Genomic DNA, 20362 nt, shown 5'->3' with positions numbered 1-20362 from the left:
ATTCAGTAATCGGTCATGGGAGTTTCCCTGGAGGAAAGACTTTCTTCGAACATTAAGCTTGTCAATGTGATGAGAGACGTCCGTTGCTTTCTTGCACCTCTGTACTTTAGAGAGATCTCCAAACCCGAGAGCACTTTCATTGTTGTTTTTTAAGCTTGGAATTATGAGAAAAGTACTGGTGGGCTTGAGTAATTTCTTTTCTCCCTTTTATTACCTAATTTCTTCTGATAACCTTGATGGGGAGGGAAGTTTTGTCCCTTTTTTTCTACAAATAAAAAAAGCTGTCACATGCAGCATGACGTTCTTCATTGCTTGTTAAGGAAATGGAGCAGACAGACTCTGTGGGTTATTTGGGGGATTTTTGTTTTTTGAGGTAAATGATGAATTTACTGATTCCAACTACAGTTTAATCTTTACATTTAAAAGGGTGATAGATGGAGACTTTCAGCTGCTGTTAAACAAGTAACCAGATTTCTAGATTAATTTTAAAGCAATGAAAAAAAGCAGTGAACTTGTTTCATCATCTCTCCCCTCTACTCTTGTTTGCTGTTCTTCCTCGAAGGTAGGGGAATTAGGCTGCTCTGAAGCTTTGGGGGCCGCTCTCTAAGTTGAAAAAGTGATGAAACACACAGTGGTTAAGACTCTGCACTTCCACTGCAAAGGCTGCAAGTTCGATCCCTGATTGGGGAAGTTCTGCATGCCACAGGGGTGGCCAGAACAACAAAAAGACACATTCTGCTCTGCTGTCACTTCTTAGAGGTGGAAGGTCCAGAGAGGAAGAGTTAGTTTTTTTACAACTTGAAATTGTAGTCCTTTGTAGCTTCCAAACTGTTTACTGTGTACATCTTTATTTCATGGTAAAAATAAATGTTTACTAGAGTATATAATTTTTAAAGTGTAAACAATTTATTCTTACAACTGTCTCTAAGATGTAAAGTTTATATAGTTGTTTTTTTTTTTTTTTCAAGTTACTTAGGACACTGATCCCAGCCACTCAGTGAAACTCTAGGTGATTAAACAGTGTTACTGATCAACGGAGGCCAGACTCCATGGGAAGAGCTATTGGGATAGAAATTGCCTTACTCTTGAGTGCTCATTTCAACAGACACTGCAGTGGGTTTCCGTAATAGCCATTATCTTTGAAATTTGCCTTCTGTGTTGTTCATTGCAAATAAGAAAATATGTCCCTCATTCTATACCAAGTAGATTGCTCTTTGTATTTTAAGACACATACTAGCGGAAAGTGCTTTAATTCTTCCCATTAGCCAGTGAAGCTGACTTTAAAGAATGCTTTAACAGGTCAGGGTGAATTGTTTTTGATGATTATGGGCGAGTGAGTTATCATCAGCGGCTGTCAACCAGAGCTTCACCTGATTCAGGAGTTTGAGGGACTCCTCTGGGGTTCAGTTTGGCACTCTGTGCTTCCACCGCAGGGGGCACAAGCTCCACCCCTTGTCAGGGGACTAAGATCCCCTGTGCTGTGAGGCACAGTCAAGAAAAAGAGACTTTGACCCTAAGTTATAAACATAAGAGACTGGAAAAATTATAGTACTCTCATCTTTAGAAACACAAGTCTTTAACAGCAAATAAGGAAATCTGCGAGAGCAGACAGAAAACCCTTTTGTACTCGGTAAGGAAAATGTTTCCTTTAAGGATTTTCTTAGGTAGATGTGACAAAGGGTCAGTTACTAGAATTTTTGCTGAAACACAACATTGATAAAATGCTGGGAACCTGGGGAATATAAATGAAGAAAGATTAGTAAAGCAGAGAGTTTTAGTTCAGATCGTATTACTTAATGGCAGTAATCACTTTCCTTCTGACAGTTGTCTTGAAAGCTTTGTTCACAGATAATGTAGAGACTGTTCTTTCTTTTTAACTGTGAGGGCCTCTCCTCGGTGGTGTGTGGACAGCATGTACCTGTGGATGCCAGCGCCCCCGCTGTGCAGCTTCGGGGCTTCCCGTCAGAAAGCCAGGCCGCCTGGAGGAGGGATGTGCACACCGCACCTGGAGCAGGTAACAGCACCTCACCTGCTGGGAATGTTGGGCGCCCAGACTCTTCCCTGGAGGACTGCCCCATAGTTACTGAGGAATGATGACACTAAAAGGCCGAATTGCAGTGTGCCCCTTGGCAGTTGGCTCTCTGTGGGTGCACGATGACAAAACCTCCTGAAGCGAACCTCTGGTCTGACCTCAGTAATCTCGGGGCACAGTTTCCAAAATGGGCCTTTCCAGCAAGCTCAGACATTTTCAACAAGAGATGACTGGGGAACCCTGGGCAGCTTTGGGGCTTCAGCATGCAATAAGCACCATTCTTCATGTTTTATGATACCCTTGCTACACCAAAGACCGCTAGAATCATGAAAACAATAACAGTAATAGACCACAATGGTAAATTCGCATGCCAGTGCAGGAGACACAAGAGGCATGGGTTCGATCCTTGCCTGCATCGGGAAGATCCCCTGGAGGAAGAAATGGCAACCCACTCCAGTATTCTTACCTGGGAAATTCCATGGACAGAGGAGCCTGGTGGGCTGCAGTCCCTGGGGTCAAAGAGAGTCAGGCCTCACTGAGCACACAAGCACGAGACATTCAGGAACCAGGTTGCTTTCACTGGGACAGAATGCCCAACATGACCAGATGCCCCCAGAAGACGGCTTAGCTTAGCTATAGTCTTTGAGCACACTCGTATGATCAATGAGGGCTGAGGTTAAGTCAGCACATACACATGGCTAACTAGAAGCTGAGGTGCTTACATGTTTTAGTCAAAAGCATTTCTCCAGGCTTGGTGTAAACTCTTAATTTGCAACTTACAGAGCACAGAACTTTGGCCTGAACCAGACTTCATCTTACTTTTCTGCACGCTGTGCTTCTGTCACAAGATCACCAATCAGAAAAGCCACCGATGCTTTCCCCAGTTAATTTTCATTTTTGAAGTTTTAAAACACTTAAAAGCATTCATTTTCAGAAGTACTGGCACATCTGTTACCAGTTACAGAAGTAAAACAATGTCATCATCAGCCATGCATCTAGAAGTGTGCCCTCATTCTAACAAGAAAGTATAAAATAAGTTGTAAATCAAAAAAGTATTTGCATTACATTAGTTTAAGATTAGTACAAAAGTCAATCCATTCTTTTTTATGCGTTGGAGGCTTATTTATCAAAGGATAAAAAGAAACCTGGGGAAACACTTATATTTTCTGTTAGGCTGATTACAGTTATTGAATCTCAGGATTTTGGAAGTCCTTTTCTTAAGGATTTTCCGCATAAGCATTTGCACAAACTCATGTCCATTGAGTTCATTAAAATTTATTAAAGTTTGTCTATTCTGATACCATTTATCATGGTATCATTTGTCTGAATGACACCATTTTCTTAGAGTTGCATAAATAATACTGCTAAAGAAAGGTATTTGAAAGAGTTATGTTCACAAATACTTTTTCAAACATCTTTCTACCCTAAGATGTCATTTTAACAGGTTTTCTTGCTGTCTTCTTTTAAGCAGGTGATTTGAAGATATTAAAGCTAGAAATTGGAACTGAAAGTCCAGAGAATTCAAGACGTGGTTTTTAAAAAACATGAACTCATCTAATTAAACTTAAAAGTTGATGCAGTTATCAAATCCCAGGATTATAGTTCCTTTTATTTCAGGTAAACTTTCTTCTACTTTTAAATATATTTAACGAAGAACTTTTTGCTGGTGTTGTATCTGGGTTTTTTTTTTCCTCCCATAAAATGTTCTCTAAATATAACTACTATTCCTTGTAAGCTGTTTATTTGAAATACATCTGAAACCCTTTCCTCTGTCAAGGACTATAACCTAGAAATGATGAGCAGTGGTCTGTCTTTAGTCACAGGCCACGTTTGCACATCTGTTTACAAAAGCCTATTTGTGGCCCCAAATCAGTGTTTGCATGGGTGGCAACTTGTGGATGCCCCAGGGGCAGAGAAGTGCCTAGCTGCCGGCACACATATTCCCAGGGGAGGCTGGACAGGACACGGTCTTCTAGCATCAGACTGACAACAGGTGTCCTTTCGTGGTCGTTGTGCTGCCACGTTTCTGACATTTTGTGCCGCTTAAGTTGTGATTCCGTAGCTTGGGACAGTGCCCGGGCATAGGGCTGCAACATGACTGAGGTGCCTCACAGAAAACGTGTGTCAGGTGAGATCCACGTGTGCATCCAGGCTGCTGGCCAGGAGCTCTTGCTTACCGAGAACCGCCAGGGCCTGAACCCGAGGCTGGGCGGCTTCCAGCAGTGGTATGGTCGAGACTTCGCCATCACAGACAGTACTGGCTAATAAACTTTGTTTGCCCAGTGCTAATGTGCAAAATGGTGATGCCCGCATGCCAGCCCTGGGCAAAGAAAAGTTAGGTGTGGGAAGAAGTCCATTACTGCCATCATTTTTAGACTTCTGAAGGCTACACCAGCTTGGGTCCTTTTGAACCTGATGTATTTATAAATCCCTTCCCTTTATGAGAATATCTAAGCTAAAATTTCGCATCTAGGCATACCGTTTTGCCAGTATTACAAGGCTGGAATTTAACTAATCTTAAAACCTGCCCTGCTTGGTATATCCTTTAACTTTTGCTAAGAGTTGAACTGGAAGGTGAGTGACTCAGGTTTCTGTAGAGTGTGCTTTGAAAGTACCTCAGTAGATGGGGGATTTTTCATAATTTCTTCAAGTAAAAACTACATCAGATAATAAAGAGTTCATAGAAAACTTTAATGTAAGGCACTGTTGTCCAGAGTTAAAAGAGGGGTAACAGCCCACAGGAGCCCACAGGCGGGGCACGCACCCCACTCAGTGAGGACAGCTCCCCAGGACTGTCCTCCTCCCAGAGCACCGAACATCAAGAGAGAAAGCCCAGAGAACCACCAGCTATCACAGCCTCCAAAGGCGGTTTCTAGGAATCCCCACGTTGGTGGGCAGCCCAAGAAAAGCGTTTACTCTGTTGTCTCTTAGGTCCCCGTGAAAAGCAAGCCTGAGGTTACACGTGTGTCCATGGCTCACACTGGACCCAGTGAGAAGTTCAAGGGTCAGACTGCCATCCCGGGATGACTCCAGGCCCCAGGGGCAGGAATTCATGTTCTTAAAGAGGGTCTTCATTTACTCTCCCTAAAGCCTTATCAGAAGCCTATGACTTACATCTTAAGCAAAAACAAGCCTGTTGCTCTTCAGTGCTGATGGCCTCATCTCCCGAGTGCCGTGACTTTGGGATGACCTTTCCCTGAGGATAGCCATCAGCAAGACACCTATAGGACGCATTCTTCCAGGTTCCTACCAAAAATTCATCTAAAGGGAAAAGTCACCCAGGGAGGCAAGACTAAGTGGAGAGAGTGATGTTTATGTGCATTAAACCAAGCAATCACGGGTCTGGACACTTTTAAAAAGGAAAGCACAGCACAGCTGAACAATGAACGGGAGGTCCCCAAGAGGCATCACTTGGACATCTTGGTCTCGGCAGGTGTCTCTCCAGTGTCCAGGGTCTTCAGCAACCGGAAGAGGCCAGCGGCCTCGCGGATCCTGCTGAACTCGATGCAGAAGGCCTGCACTTCTATAAACAAGTCCTGCACGTTGATGATCTTATTACGGATCAGAGACTGGAGAAAGACGCACACAAGACGCACCAGACGGTTCTGAAAAAGGAACCTGTGTTAGCGTCTGTTTTCAGGGCAGGTATTCATAAAGGTTACAAAAATTGTTACTTACCTGCATATATTTATCCTTAATTTGTTCACAGGTAGAAATGCAATTGGATATATAAAGGTGAATAAATTCAGGAGGTAGATCAACAGCTGTGGTTAGTCTGTTTCATAAAAATAAAGGCAGGCCTGTTAATGTCGGTCACTTAGTAAAAATTCTAATATTAATGGTTTATGCAAGTAAACATCGGCGCCACCCACCCCACTCACCCCCGTTAATAAGTGACACTTCGTTTCTTACGTCTGCACAGCATATGTAATAAGTGCTGAGCACCATGTCCCTGGGTGGTCTTGGCTGAATCATAGTTCCTAGTTACTGTCCAGGCTCTGACAATGTGGGCAGTTACTCAGTCTGTGTAAGTAATACCGACCTGATTACGAGTGCTGTGCAAGGAGCATGTGAAGGCAGGCGTGGAAGGACCTGAACAGCACAATGCATGACTAAGTACTTACATGAGGCAAATGCTTGCACAAGGAGCAGTGTACGTGGGAAGGCTTCACAGGGCACGACTTAAATGGGAACCCAAGGAGAGAAGTGTTCCTTCAAATCAGTGAGTAGTCTGAGTGAAGTGTAGAATCGGGGGTTGGCGTGGCACATTTCTAAACTTACTTGACTACAGAATTTTTTCCCACAAGGCTCCAAGGAAACGCAGCCACAGGCTGCTGGTGACACGTGGGATGGGCTGATGCACAATGAGTTGGGTGGGTGGGGCTCCCACAGCAGACCCCTCCCTTGAAATCATGTCCACACTGATAAAAGGATGTAGTTATCCTTGGACAAAGTGCCTACGGTCTGGTTTAGACAGTAAGTGAACACTCAGCATGGTCAGCCTGGAGGACCCAAATAGAAGAAAGGCTCAGACGAGAAGGCAGCGGAAGCAGCAGGTTAACAGGTCTTGCAAGCGACAGAAAATGAAGGCTGAAAACCTCATGCTTCCTCTCCCTCCCTCCCCAGATCTGTGCTGCCCTAGGACACACCTGCCCTGGGCTTTCAGTTAGGCTTTTACCACCAGCTGATTAACGTAAAAGGACTTTTTTGGGGGGGAGCGGGGGGCTTCACCATGCAGATTTTGGGATCTTAGTCGTGTTCCCCCTCCCCACCGAAGGGAGTGAATGCTGGCCCTCGGCAGTCGAAGTGCTGAGTCCTAAACACTGGACTGCCAGGGAATTCCCAGCTTAGTACAGCTATGCTGCTGCTGCTGCTAAGTTGCTTCAGTCGTGTCCGACTCTGTGCGACCCCACAGACGGCAGCCCATCAGGTTCCCCCGTCCCTGGGATTCTCCAGGCAAGAACACTGAAGTGGGTTGCCATTGCCTTCTCCGAGTACAGCTGTAAGTAGGTTAAAAAACAATAATCCCCACCTTACAAACAGCGTTCCACAAAGGTCACGCTGTAGTTGAAGTGTGGTTGCCTGGCGGTCAGAATGGATCTCCCCGTAAGCAGAAAGGCCATCTCGTTTAGCCCCCAAAACAGGACACCACGTGGAAGGGGGCTGAGGATGAGAAGCCTAATTTGGGACCACACCAGGCAAGCCTGCCTATATGGCTACACTATTTGTTGTCGTTCAGTTGCTAAGTCGTGTTTGACTCTCCTGTGACCCCATTTGCTGTACTCTGCCAGACTCCTCTGTCCATGGGATTTCCCAGGCAAGAGTATTGGAGTGGGTTGCCATTTCCTCCTCCAGGAGGATCTACATATAAACAGCTTAATTGCAGGTTCCCAAGCTAAGTCCAAGTCTGTGAAATTTGTGATGTACCTAAAACTTACTTGTAAGCAAAATAACAAAGTGAGAGACCTCTTGTTGCTTTCCTGACAGTTGATGACAGCAGGGCAAGGAGACCAAATCAAAGAGCGGTTCAGAGAACAGTGCCAGGAATTCTAGGAAGGTATTCTCAGAACTGTCTCAGCTCCTAGGCCCCTACCTTCCCATGATATAGCTTCAGTCACTAACAGAAATAATGTAACACCTGTAATTTATGTAGAGATAAAGAATACACAGCTCCCCGGGTGGTGCAGTGGTGAAGAACCCACCTGCCAATGCAGGAGACTTGGGTTCGATCCCTGGGCCAGGGAGATCCCCAGAATAGGAAACGGCACCCCACTCCAGTATCCTTGCCTGGAAAATCCCATGGACAGAGGAGCCTGCTGGGCCGCCGTCCATGGGAGCACAAAGAGTCACACGTGGCTGAGTGACTTAAGCATGGAGCACTAAGAATATATAACCATATATAGGGAAATAAATTTTAGCAATTAGGTTTCACAGGTGGTAACTTCCCAGGTGGTTCAGTGGTTAAGATAGTGTTAAATGCTCAGAATACCCTCCAAGTTCTTCCTTGGGGGTGCGAAATTCATTTGCAGTTAACACTAAAGCTCAGATTATTTAATGGGTTTTCTCAGACTAACAATGTCAGGGAAAAAAAATTGTTGCGAGTTTTTCCCCTTCTAATCATTTAATCAGGATTTATATACCTGCCCCACACACCCCCACCCAGCATTTGATCGAGTACAGAAACTTACCGATTTACAACTTCCATTGAATGTAATGACATATCCATATTGACCAGAACTGAAAAATACTCAGTGATCTGACTTGACTGCATTAACTTCAGCAACATTTCTATAGCGACTAGAGGATTGTTTTCCACTAGGTCAGGAAGTTTGGCTGGAGTGAGGCCAATATGATAAACAAGTTTGGGGTCCTTTTCCAACTCTCCAAGGAGCTAAATCAAGTTTTTTTTAAAGAGAGAAAAAGAAGTTAAGTTAGAAATTCTCTTTCCTGCATATAAAAATACCCAAATATTTTATTTTTAAAATGTTATAAAATTTACCTGCACTGAACCAACTTTATCAGTATCTTCCCTCAAACCCATGATCATCATGCTTTGATATTTTGACACATTTGAATTGTCAGTTATTACAACCAGACACCATCACAAGAGTTTATAGATAACACTGATGCCTCCTGGGCATGAAACCAGAATCACTTCTGTCTGGATTTTAACAATAATATCCTTAAGTCCCTTGTAGGTAGGTTTTTTTTCTTTTTTGTTTTTGGTTATAATCAAAAACAATCTTACCAACTAGTACTACTGAAAAGCACAGACCACAGAGGTCATCAGGAAACTCAGGAACTGAAGCCCTGCCCAGCAGCTGGGGGAGGCAGGGAGGCGGGGGTCGGAGTGCTTACACTACAGTGCAAGTCACACACACTCTGTTATTCAAATCTGTGTCCTCAAAAATAATGTTTTTTGCCAAATCTGTACATTGCTTTACATACATTTTCTATGCTATTTCCTCATCTACTTGCATGTACACACACTCTTTCAGGACTGACTCGTTAGCAAAGTGAACTACGAACAAGGCTGTTACTTGACTCCGAAGATGGTGTTAGGTGGTTAAACCGGGTTGGAGATGTACCTCCTGACAAGTTCTAATGGGGAAGTGTGCAAACTGGGTAAAATGCACCAACAGGAACTACCCACAGCGTCCTGTCTTTCCTGAAGGAAGTCTCATCGTCGGGCACAGGGACTTTTGAATCCACGACCAACCAACCGTGTGATGGGTGCTGGTTTACCTCCCTGGTGAAATGTGAGTAACTGCAGACTTACCCTCTGGGGTAATAAGTCCCGTTCAGCTTAGCAACAGCGTACACAAGGCACCCAGCAGCAGAGCCAGAGCAGAGTGCCCCAAAGTGAGCACCACCTCAGACCCTTCGCCCAGAGTCGAACTGATCCTGGACAGAAGCTGCAAGGTGTTTGGGCACCAGACTCATTGCCCCACCACAGTGCAGTAAGCAGAGTGGGAGGCCAAACGAAGCTTCAGGGACCAAGACACTTCCCACTAGTGGGTCACTAGTCGTTTATCACTTTATGAGAAACAAAACCGCTTGTTGAATTGAATATAGGAGAACGCTGATGGTAAACACATACCTGTGTCTGCTGAGGGGAGGACAGGGGGCTCTTGAAGGCTTTAGCCATTATTCGCTTGATCTCCACACCAGTGCTGTTCTTCACGCACATTGACTTGTCCCACTGGATTGCGTGGTCAGGCTCAGTGGGGTTGAGCCAGGCCAGCTCATCCTCACACACATGCAGCGGAGGCGGGGGGCGAATGAACTCTGGCCGAAAATGGCCTGCAATCAGAGGAGCCTGTGTGACTGCTGCTTTGGGTTGGCCGACACTCATTCACTTCTGTATAAACCCCACGTCTGTGCATGTGGGCATGCGCGGTCATGTCTGACTCTGCGACCCCATGGGCTGTAGCCCTGCAGGCAGCTTCTGTCCACAGGATTTCTCAGGCAAGAGTACTGGACTGGGTTGCTTAATAAGGACAACACGGTCACACTGATTCAAAACTCAGAAGCAGAAATGACATAATGTCGGTTTTTTCCAGAACACAAATGAAAGAATGAAATGCTGACACAGAATTATTATACCAGAGACCAAATCTATCTATCTTTGGAGAGCAGAGGAAAGCATTACTACCCCCTGCCAACTCCTGGTTCAATCATGATCAGTAGCAAAAGGACACCACTTACTTCACTGGCAAGTCTTTTGATGGGAAAAATAAAACACTGTTTGATCTCAGTCTTCCTATTCTCAGCACTATTTTATTCAGAGACCATATAATGTGCACCAGTTTTATTTTTGCATCTTAAAACCTTGCAGTAGCAAATTATGTATAGATAAAATGGGCAGGTGAGAACTATGGTTGACTAGACATTCTCAAACGAATCTGGAGAGTTTCATAAACCCATAAATTCACAAATGCTGTATCATTTTAATAAAACAGTGAAAAGAAAAACGGGAGTGACTCGATACCTCAACTGTTTTATAAAGATTGATCCCTAAGGTATAAATGCCCTTAAGTAAATGAAAACCAACACTGGCTGGGACTCCTGAGCAAACTTCACCCCTCACTTCGGTTTTCACACAGGGCCTAAGACGGCTGTCTCCTCCCATGGACCAAGCCCCAGTCAAATTTCAGTCTTGGATACTCCAGTTCACTGAAAATGTCTATTTTCTGGCTAAGAATAATCCCTTTGTCTTTTGGGGTTGTGTTAGGTCTTTGTCGTTACATGGATGTTTCTTGTTGCGGAGAGCGAGGGCTGCTCTCCAGCTGCAGTGCCTGGGCTTCTCATTTCGGCAGCTTCTCTTACTGCAGAAGAGCATGGGTTCCAGGCATGCAGATTTCAGTAGCTGTAGCTCCTGGGCTCTAGGGCACAGGCTCAACAGTTGTGGTGCACAAGCTCAGGTGCTCCTCAGCATGTAGGATCTTCCTAGACCAGGGGTCGAACCCGTGTCTCCTGCACTGGCAGGCAGTCTTTACCACCGAGCCACCAGTGAAGCCCCTTCCCTTTATCCTAAACTGTACCATCTCTTCACCAGAACCAGCGCTGCATCTCTGCAGACTATTAACAAAGAGGAAGTGTTTTAACGTTTTAGGAGATGCAGCACTTATGTGATCAAGAGAAAGTCCCCATGAGGTAAGGATGCTTGGTGTTCAGTTAGACTCAGACCTGGCCGGTCTATTTCTTACATCCCTTTCCAGCGGCCCATGCCAGTCACCGCTGTGCCCAGCAAGCACTAAATAACCCCTCTGTGCCTTGGTCCTGCCCATACACTTGTGACTAGCTGAGACTTGTTTATGCCAAAGAACTACTATAAATGGCATAAAGAGTCACAGTGCAGGTTTCAAACTCAAGGTAACACTATAGTCCAGAGAACATAATCTTACCCTAAGCAGAAAGCATGCCTTCATCATAAAACCACACAGAAGCCTATAAAACCAAAAAATACAGTTCCATAAGCTTCAATAGGTGTTTTCTTTGAATTAAAGTAAGAGCCGTAAGACTCAGTAAAATTTTAATGGAGAATGATGAAATTAATAAAGATGTATAAAACAAAAAAGGTAATAAGATACAAAAATAACCGGATTTCAGTAAAATCAGGGAATGTATAGCTATAGGTATGTAGTAAAAAAAACTTGGTATTTTTATTAAAGAAACTAACTTTTATTGAGCATATCTACTATGTTCCAGACACCATACTAGAAATTTCTCATTAAATTCATGTTTAACATTCTCTGGCATAAATCCCACCAATGTTTTTTTAGATCATTCTCCCAAGGCAATAGAAATAAAAGCAAAAATAAACAAATGGGACCTAATCAGACTTACAAGCCTTTCTTCAGCAAAGAAAACCATAAATAAAACTAAGAGAAAACCTACAGACTGGGAAAAAATATTTGCAAATGATGGAACCAACACGAACTTAATTTCCAAAATATACATAGACCTCATCCATCTCAACAGCAAAAAAATCAACCCAATCAAAAAATGAACAGAAGATCTGAAGAGACATTTCTTCAGAGAAGGCATACAGATGGCCAATAGGCACATGAAAAGATGCTCAATGTAGCTAATTAGAGAAATGCAAATCAAAACTACAATGAGGTACCACCTCACACCAGTCAGAATGGCCATCATTAAAATCTACAAATAACAAGCTGGAGAGGGTGTGGAGAAAAGGGAAGTCTCCTTCATTACTGATGGGAATGTAAGTTGGTGCAGCCACTGTGGAAAACATCACGGAGGTTCTCAGTAAACTAAAAACAAGTTGCCATATGATCTAGCAATCCCACTTCTGGGTCTGTATCGACAAAACTGCAATTCAAAAAGACAACACGTACCCCTACGTTCAGGGCAGCACTGTCCACAACAGCTGAGACATGGAAACATCTGTCCACGGAGAGATGAACGGATAAAGAAAAAGAATGAAATAATGCCATTTGCAGGAACATGGACCTAGAGATATCATATTAGTGAAGTAAACCAGCCAGATAAATATATCACTGCTATGTGGGATCTAAATGGAACTGAAACAGACTCAGAGCAGGCGTGTGGCTGCCATGGGGGCGGGGTGGAGTGGGATTCTGGGAGCAGCAGATGCAAACCAGTATGTAGAGAATGGATAAAGGAGGAGGTCCTACCATACAGCACAGCAAACAAAATCCAATATCCTGTGTGAAACCATAATGGAAGAGAGTATGAAAAAGAACATGTAACTGAATCACTCTGCTGTACAGCAGAAATTACCTCAACACTGTAAATCAACTATTTCAATAAAATAAAATTTTTAAAAGATTCGTGTTTCAGCATAAATGAAAACAACACATTTCAGAACACCAGAGTCTCAGGGACACTGCTAAAATAAAACCAAGAATACAAAAGAATATAAAATCAGATTTACTCACTTTCAATAGGTGGCTTTGGTCCACTGACTAAAGCTTCCGTGATCTGAGAGGCAACGGAGCTGTCGAATCCAGAGTTGGACGAATCTGGGTCCGGGTCACTGAGAATGCTAGGGAAGCTGGCCTTACTTTGAGTTGGCAATTCAGACTGGCGTTCTGAACAAGATTAAAACAAAAAACACTTTAAAACGCGGCACAAGGAGAGTGAAAACACAAGCTCGTAACCGGAGAAACTTGTCTACAACACACAAGCAAAGGGCCAGCTTCAAGCTTTTTTGTTTTTTCTCTAAAACTCCTATAAATCAGTCTTTAAAAATAAGGGGGGGAAATGGGCTAATGACGTCAATGAGTATTTTATTTTTAAAAGCTTGAATGGCCAATAAACACCTCAAAAGATATTCGACCTCAGTAGGAACCAGGGGAAAATCTGTTAAAACCCAAGATACTGTTGCATACACACTGTAGTTTAACTGTTCCTTGTGGTTAGTCATTGGTGCTTATTTCGTTGTTTTCTTAAAGTTAGGAAACACAACTGCATCACCCATAAATATATCTGTGGTCCCTGGATCTCACTGTAAAGACAGCTGAATTGCAGCCTGGCCTCTGCACAAGAGTACCTGAGCCGTGGCTCCGCCTTACCAGCCAGGGCGAGCTGAAGCCCGCTAATGTCCACAGACTGGCCCATGTTCCCAACGTCCATAAGGGCAATCTGCCGGGGTGTCTTTTTGAAGAGTTCCCGTGGGGGTGCCAGCATGAGCTGGGAAAGAAAAAACTTCTCTGGTGGAGTTATAGGAGGTAAAAACCCTGTAAATACACAAGCAAAAAATGTATGACAATTTCGCTAATGGTTATTTTTAGAAATTATCTTGAACCTGATAAAACTAGCATCTCATGCATCTTTAAAGACAGTTATAATCGAAGATTCATTTAACCAAATACATACATTTATGAAAATATAATTAAGGAATCATCCCAAGGACTGGTTCCAGGACCTCCTGCAAATACTAAAATCCAGGGATACCTGGGTCCTATACATAAAAGCTGTAGTATTTGAAAGTAACCTACACAGATCCTCCTTATACTTTAAACTCCAGATTACTTACAATACCTAAGACAGTGTAAATGCTATGTAAATACAATGTAAATGCTAGGTAAGTACAATGTAAATGATATGTAAACAGCTGCCAGAATTCAAGTTCTGTTTTGGGGAACTTTCTGGAACTCCCCACACACACACCCCCAAGGGGCTGGTTGAATCCTTAGATGCAGAACCCACAGACGTACAGGGCCAACTGTTGTATGTCAAATGATTCACTATGATCTGTGGTAATGAAACTTAAAAACTGGAGCTATTAAGAACTTTGTTTTCTAACATGCTTCAGTTCCTGCAAAGATAAGTTTATGTATACAGACCAAAACAAATAAAAAACTACAGTCCTCAGAAATGCTTTTCTTCTCTGCTGCAGCCAGCAACTGTGTAAAAGGTAAAGAGACAAGGAAGCCACCACTAGCTCTGCACCGTTATAAGACCTTCCTCATCTGGTCCTGACGCACTCTCCTCATCCCATTTCCCCTTCCAACGCTTGTGTTCTACATTCCGGTTGCACAAAACCTCTTAGCTTCTCCGAGTCCTGATTTCAAAACATACAATACACGCAGCTGTTTGAATACCTGAGAGGGTCGCACCCTTCTCTTCCCACCACCTCTAATCAACATCCAACAGAAACATCACTCCCTCTCCGGCTCCACGGGTGTAGTTCCCCATGCCACGACGCTCTGTGTACCTGCCACCCAGCACAGCCCTGGAGGTTGGGTCACAGTCACGTTTGTGTTTCCTCGGCCAGACTGAAGTTTCCTGAGTGTGAAGAAGCCTTCCTACTCACATCCAGATACATTTTCAACCTTGGCTCTGCAGCAGAGTCACCTGAAACGCTCAAAAAACATACACCCTCTAGATGGGAAGCTGCTGTATATATGGCACTGGGAGCTCAGCTCCGTGCTCTGTGATGACCTAAAGGGGAGAAGGAGGGAGGCTCACAGGGGGAGGATGTTTGTATACATACAGCTGATTCACACTGTTGCACAGCAGAAACTAATAATACTGGAGAGCAATTACAGTCCAGTTTTTTTTTTTATTAAAACTATATATATACCCACTATATATGCTCCTTGGTGTACAATGTAATAAGCTTTGTCATTGACAGTCCCTCTGTTGTAGATTTAAGCACCATCTCTACCAACAGTAATTGTGAATAACACTTACTTCTATTCCTCATAACAGCTCTGTGTTTGTTAGTCCCGAAACCTATATGCAGGTCAGGAAGCAACTGTTAGAACTGGACATGGAACAACAGACTGGTTCCAAATAGGAAAAGGAGTACGTCAAGGCTGTATATTGTCACCTTCCTTATTTAACTTATATGCAGAGTACATCATGAGAAACGCTGGACTGGAAGAAGCACCAGCTGAAATCAAGATTGCTGGGAGAAATATCAATAACCTCAGATATGCAGATGACACCACCCTTATGGCAGAAAGTGAAGAGGAACTAAAAAGCCTCTTGATGAAAGAGGAGAGTGAAAAAGATGGCTTAAAGCTCAACATTCAGAAAACTAACATCATGGCATCTGGTCCCATCACTTCATGGGAAATAGATGGGCAAACAGTGGAAACAGTGGCAGACTTTTTTTGGGGGGGGCTCCAAAATCACTGCAGATGGTGATTGCACCCATGAAATTAAAAGATGCTTACTCCTTGGAAGGAAAGTTATGACCAACCTAGATAGCATATTCAAAAGCAGAGACATTACTTTGCCAACAAAGGTCCGTCTGGTCAAGGCTATGGTTTTTCTAGTGCTCATGTATGGATGTGAGAGTTGGACTGTGAAGAAAGCTGAGCGCCGAAGAATTGATGCTTGTGAACTGAGGTGTTGGAGAAGACTCTTGAGAGTTGCTTGGACTGCAAGGAGATCCAACCAGTCCATTCTAAAGGAGATCAGTCCTGGGTGTTCATTGGAAGGACTGACGCTGAGGCTGAAACTCCAATACTTTGGCCACCTCATGCAAAGAGTTGACTCACTGGAAAAGACTCTGATGCTGGGAGGGATTGGGGGCAGGAGGAGAAGGGGACGAAGGAGGATGAGATGGCTGGATGGCATCACCAACTCGATGGACATGGGTCTGGGTGAACTCCGGGAGATGGTGATGGACAGGGAGGCGTGGCGTGCTGCGATTCATGGGGTCGCAGAGTCGGAGACAACTGAGCGACTGGACTGAACTGAAGTCATGTGCAACTCTTTGCCATGTCATGGACTAGCCTGCCAGGCTCCTCTGTCCATAGGATTCTCCAGGCAAGAATACTGGATGGGTTGCCACTCCCTTCTCCAGGGGAACTTCCTGACCCAGGGATCAAACTCTGGTCTTCTGCTTTGCAGGTAGATGCCTGCAAAGCAGCTGCCTACTCTGCCAGCTCGGAATTATTATCTGCAGCTTACAGACAAGTAAACTGAGGCAGAGACAGGCAAAATAACCAATCTACAGATTTCTTTCCTGGGAAATCTGTTTACAATACAGTTAACAGCCTAGATCTAGTTTCAGACTCATTGCATTTGAGAGTAACATTACATAAATCACAGTTCTTTACCTAACCCACACTGTCTCTGTCCATCTTGGGTGGCGGGCTTGACCAGACCACACACATACACATACACAACGCACCTTGCAGTCACTTTTCTGGGCATTCTCAAACTCCCTGAAAGTCAGGTTCAGAACCTGAACCCTACAGACATCTCATGGAATACAAAAGTTGCCCCTTTTAGGTAAGAGCCGTGCAGGAAACCAGTCAGAAGATGCGTTAGATCCATAAGAATTGCCAGCAGCAACAATGAACAGCTTAACTGTAGAAGCCCTCTCCTGCAAGAAAACATTCTCTAGTATTACATTAATCCTCTGCCTTCACCTTCTGGCTCTCCCTTCCTAAGGAGTGACTTACCTGTTTCCTCACTCCCTGAGGACTATGAGATCAAGCTGCTTCCCACCTCTGACAACCTGTTCTGCCCACTACACTGGGCCCTGTCTAAATCTCCCAGACACTCATCACCATCTATCTCCTCTGTGCCGTTCTCCTCTCCTGGCTTCAGGTCTTCTCCTAAAATTAAGTCTCATAAACAAGCTCTTGAGTTACCAAAAAAAAAAAAAAAAAAAGCAGTCTCACATCAAATCCACCGGTCTCACCAAAGTTGCAGAAAACACACCTTTTACATAATGTCCAGCAGTAGTTTTCTAATCTAGGCGGTGAATTGGAGGCTGCTTTCTATCCTGTGACCCCATCGCGTTAACCAAGGACACCTAACAGCAAGAAGGTGGCTAGTATAATCCTTTGTTGTTTAGCTGGTAAGTCGTGTCCCACTCTGCGACCCCATGAGCTGTAGCCTGCCAGGTTCTTCTGTCCATGGGATTCTCCAAGCAAGAATACTGGAGTGGGTTGCCATTTCCTCCTCCAGAAGATCTTCGTGACCCAGGGGTCCAACCCGTGTCTCCTGCATTGGCAGCCGGGTTCTTTACCACTGGGCTACGGGGGAAGCCCTGCGTAATGTGTATCTCTGCCTCAACCACGTCTTCCGGTTCTGAATGACTTCTCATTGACTCTCCTGAGACTTAAAGCCGGGGGCAGATAGTGTGTCGTTACTTACAACTCCACACACCTCTGACGGGCTAGACGAGAAGGAACCGCATGTGAGGCACAAAAGCGTCAAGCCCCACACTAAGCTGCGCGGTTTGACTGCTCCTACTGTTGCGGGGGGAGCGGTTAATTTTCGGTGCCAGGAAGCTGCCACTCGTTCGTACTTGATGGAGGGGGTGGGGAGGGAATTTCAAAAGGAGACGATGGATTTCCCAGGCCGGTGAAGGCCCAGCAGCTCCAGGAGGGCGGTCCCAGCCGTACCTGAGAGGGGGGGTCGGTCGGGTTCCTGGCCGCCGCGGGCGGGCGGCGCGGGGTTGAGCAAGTGCGCGAAGCTAGCGGCGAAGGGGTTGGCGGCGAGCGGCTCGGTGCGGTACATCTCCCAGAGCAGGTAGAGCGCCGTGAGGCGCTGCGCCGCGCTGGGTAGCAGGTCCGGCTGCTGCAGCAGCATCACGAGCACCGAGCCCAGGCGGAAGTGGTCGGCTTTGCTGAAGTAGTGGTGGAAGGCGGTGGACAGGCCCTCGAAGGTGCTGCCGCCGCCCGCCTCCTCCGAGATGATGCTCAGCAGGCTCGAGAGCTCCTTCGGGGTCAGGCTCATCCTGCCCGCGGGGCCCCCCGGGCCTCCGCTCCCCGGCCCGGGGACGCCCGCTCCGCCTCTGCCGCCGGAGCCCGAGCTTCCCGGGCCGCTCCTGGAAGCCGACCCCGCTGCTTCCCGGGCTCCCCTTTGCTCCGCGGCGGTGAGAAGCCGGCCAGATGCCGCGCTTGCCCCGCCGCCGGGCATCAACCTCTTTCGCCCGTCCTGCTTCACGGCCGGAGGGGCCCTGGCGCCGGCTCGCTCCGTCCCTGCGGCCGTAAAGCGCGCTGTGGCACGACAGCGTCGCAAACCAAACAAGCCTGGAACCCAGCCGGCAGTAGAAGAGAGGGCAGCGCGCAGCCAGAGCGAGGCTGCTGGAGCCAGGCCAGGGAGAAGATCCCGAGACGCCGAGGGGCGTAGCAAAAAGCCGGAAATTGAGGCGGGGCTTGCAGGAGGGGCCGAGCCGCCGGCCGGGTCCGCATCTCGCCTTGCGGAAGTGTCGCGGAGCCCCAGAGCGGCGCTGGGTTGTCATCTGCGCGTGCGCGAGCGAGAGGCGCGCCCGCTGGTAGTGTGCCCGGGAGAAACCGTCGTCCAGATAAGCGTCTGGAAAATGCATATTAGAAACTGAAAAGCTCTCTTAATTAACACACATGACTATTCATGGTAGAAGATTTTTAAATGCAAATAACTATAGACCATGCGTTTCTCATAACCAAAATTAATTTTCAATCCTACAGTATTTGAAGAAATGGAGTCATACTGCACACGAGCTATTGTACGCAGTTGTTTTAATAAAATTTCCGGAACATGTTTTCAGAAAGCAGAAACCCCTGCCCAGGTGACTAGGGCTCGCTCCAGGCTGGGAACCACCGAGTGGTGTGACCCAGACTTGCTCGGTTCCTCCCTTAGACCTGCAAAACCCTGCAGGGATTTCTGCCAGGGAATTTGGGAATCTCAAGTTTGGGAAATCCCGTGTGACCTAACTAATGCTGGCAACTGGAGAATTCTCTAGTTCAGTGCCTCCTTAGTTCTAAAATAAAATTGAAAGAAGAGAAATTGGTTGGTCATTGAGGATGCCTATTCTGAAGACTTCTTGAATTGACTATTAGAGGGACTTCCCTGGTGGTCCACGGGCTAAAACTGTTCTCCCCATACAGGGTTCTTGGGTTGGATCCCAGGTCAGGGAGCTAAGATCATGCAGGATGCAATGAAGAGCAAAAATTCCATGTGCCACCACAAAGGCCTGGCGCAGCTAAATAAAATTTTTTTAAAGTTTAAAAAAATGTTAGATATCCCTCTAGAAAGGTCCTGCCAATTAAGAGCAGCAGACATAACTTGGTAACTTGGGAAACTGATTTAAACTATCTTGAAGGTATTCTTATTTACTACAGTAAATAAACTTAATTGTGTTTGGGAGGTGTGTTTGTTACTGGGGTTTGGTCTTTTTATTTTTGTACTGCAGATTTTTTAAAATATGTGTTTATTTCGGCTGTGCCAGGTCTGGCCAGTTGTGGCGTGCTGGATCTTTAGCAGTGGCATGTGGGATCTAGTTTCCTGACCAGGGATCAAACCCAAGTCACTTGCATTGGGAGCACAGAGTCTTAGCCACCGCACCACCAGGCAAGTCCAGTTTTACTGTTTTGGTTTTTTTTTTAAGTTGTTTCAAAATATTTGAACATTATGTGCCCCCCAAGCCCCAATAAACTAAGTTTTTTTTTCTGTAGGAGCACTTTCAAAATTAGGTTGATGTTAAAAAGAACCCCAGAGGCCCCAGATGGAGTCACTTCTCCTAGGTCACACCACTAACCTAACTAAAACTTAATCCTCCCCCAGAAAGTGTGAATGTTAGTCATTCAGTTGTAGTCATTCACTCTTTGCGACCTCAGGGACTGCAGCCAACCAGGCTCTTCCATCCATGGAATTCTCCAGGCAAGAATACTGGAGTGGGTTGCCATTTCCTCCTCCAGGGGATCTTCCCTGATCCATGGATTGAACCCCAGTCTCCCGTACAGAAGGCAGATTCTTTACCGTCTGAGCCACCAGGGAAGCCAAAATGTGGGCTTAACCAGGAATTTTCTAGTTGGCATCAATGAGGTAATTGGTCATGTGGACCCTCTCCATCCCCCAAAGGAAGATGAGGTAGTCTGCCACAAAGAC

The 20362-nt window shown here is 45.5% G+C and overlaps 1 protein-coding gene, 1 long non-coding RNA gene and 1 other non-coding gene across 3 annotated transcripts; 2 read left to right on the top strand and 1 right to left on the bottom strand.

Moving 5' to 3' along the window:
* The first annotated feature begins 23 nt into the window (after positions 1–23).
* LOC120883602 lies at positions 24–5793 on the top strand. The gene is made up of 3 exons (XR_005725820.1): positions 24–2014; positions 3501–3649; positions 4964–5793. It is a non-coding gene; the product is annotated as an uncharacterized LOC120883602 (long non-coding RNA).
* LOC120852359 lies at positions 2083–2196 on the top strand. Its single transcript, XR_005718539.1, has one exon. It is a non-coding gene; the product is annotated as a small nucleolar RNA SNORD89 (small nucleolar RNA).
* On the bottom strand, positions 4706–18625 carry CNOT11 (CCR4-NOT transcription complex subunit 11). The gene is made up of 7 exons (XM_040267701.1): positions 17896–18625; positions 13594–13758; positions 12958–13110; positions 9633–9835; positions 8221–8423; positions 5711–5807; positions 4706–5637 (listed from the first exon to the last, which is right to left on the bottom strand). Exons 1-7 carry the CDS (start codon positions 18410–18412, stop codon positions 5440–5442), a joined length of 1536 nt encoding a protein of 511 aa, XP_040123635.1. The 5' UTR covers positions 18413–18625; the 3' UTR covers positions 4706–5439.
* Between the last annotated feature and the right edge of the window lie 1737 nt (positions 18626–20362).

Source organism: Oryx dammah, unplaced genomic scaffold, assembly GCF_014754425.2.
Source record: "Oryx dammah isolate SB20612 unplaced genomic scaffold, SCBI_Odam_1.1 HiC_scaffold_25, whole genome shotgun sequence".
Classification (NCBI taxonomy): domain Eukaryota; kingdom Metazoa; phylum Chordata; class Mammalia; order Artiodactyla; family Bovidae; genus Oryx; species Oryx dammah.
This window is presented reverse-complemented; position numbering and strand designations above follow the sequence as displayed.

Bases quoted from the DNA above. Each gene is read 5' to 3' on its own strand.
- CNOT11 (XM_040267701.1), bottom strand. From the start codon at position 18,412: ATGCCCGGCGGCGGGGCAAGCGCGGCATCTGGCCGGCTTCTCACCGCC. The intron at 13,759-17,895 runs GTACGGCTGGGA...GTGTATTTACAG, and splicing joins CGACCGACCCCCCCTCTCAG to GGTTTTTACCTCCTATAACT. The intron at 9,836-12,957 runs GTGAGTAAATCT...CTCTGATTGCAG, and splicing joins ACCAAAGCCACCTATTGAAA to GCCATTTTCGGCCAGAGTTC.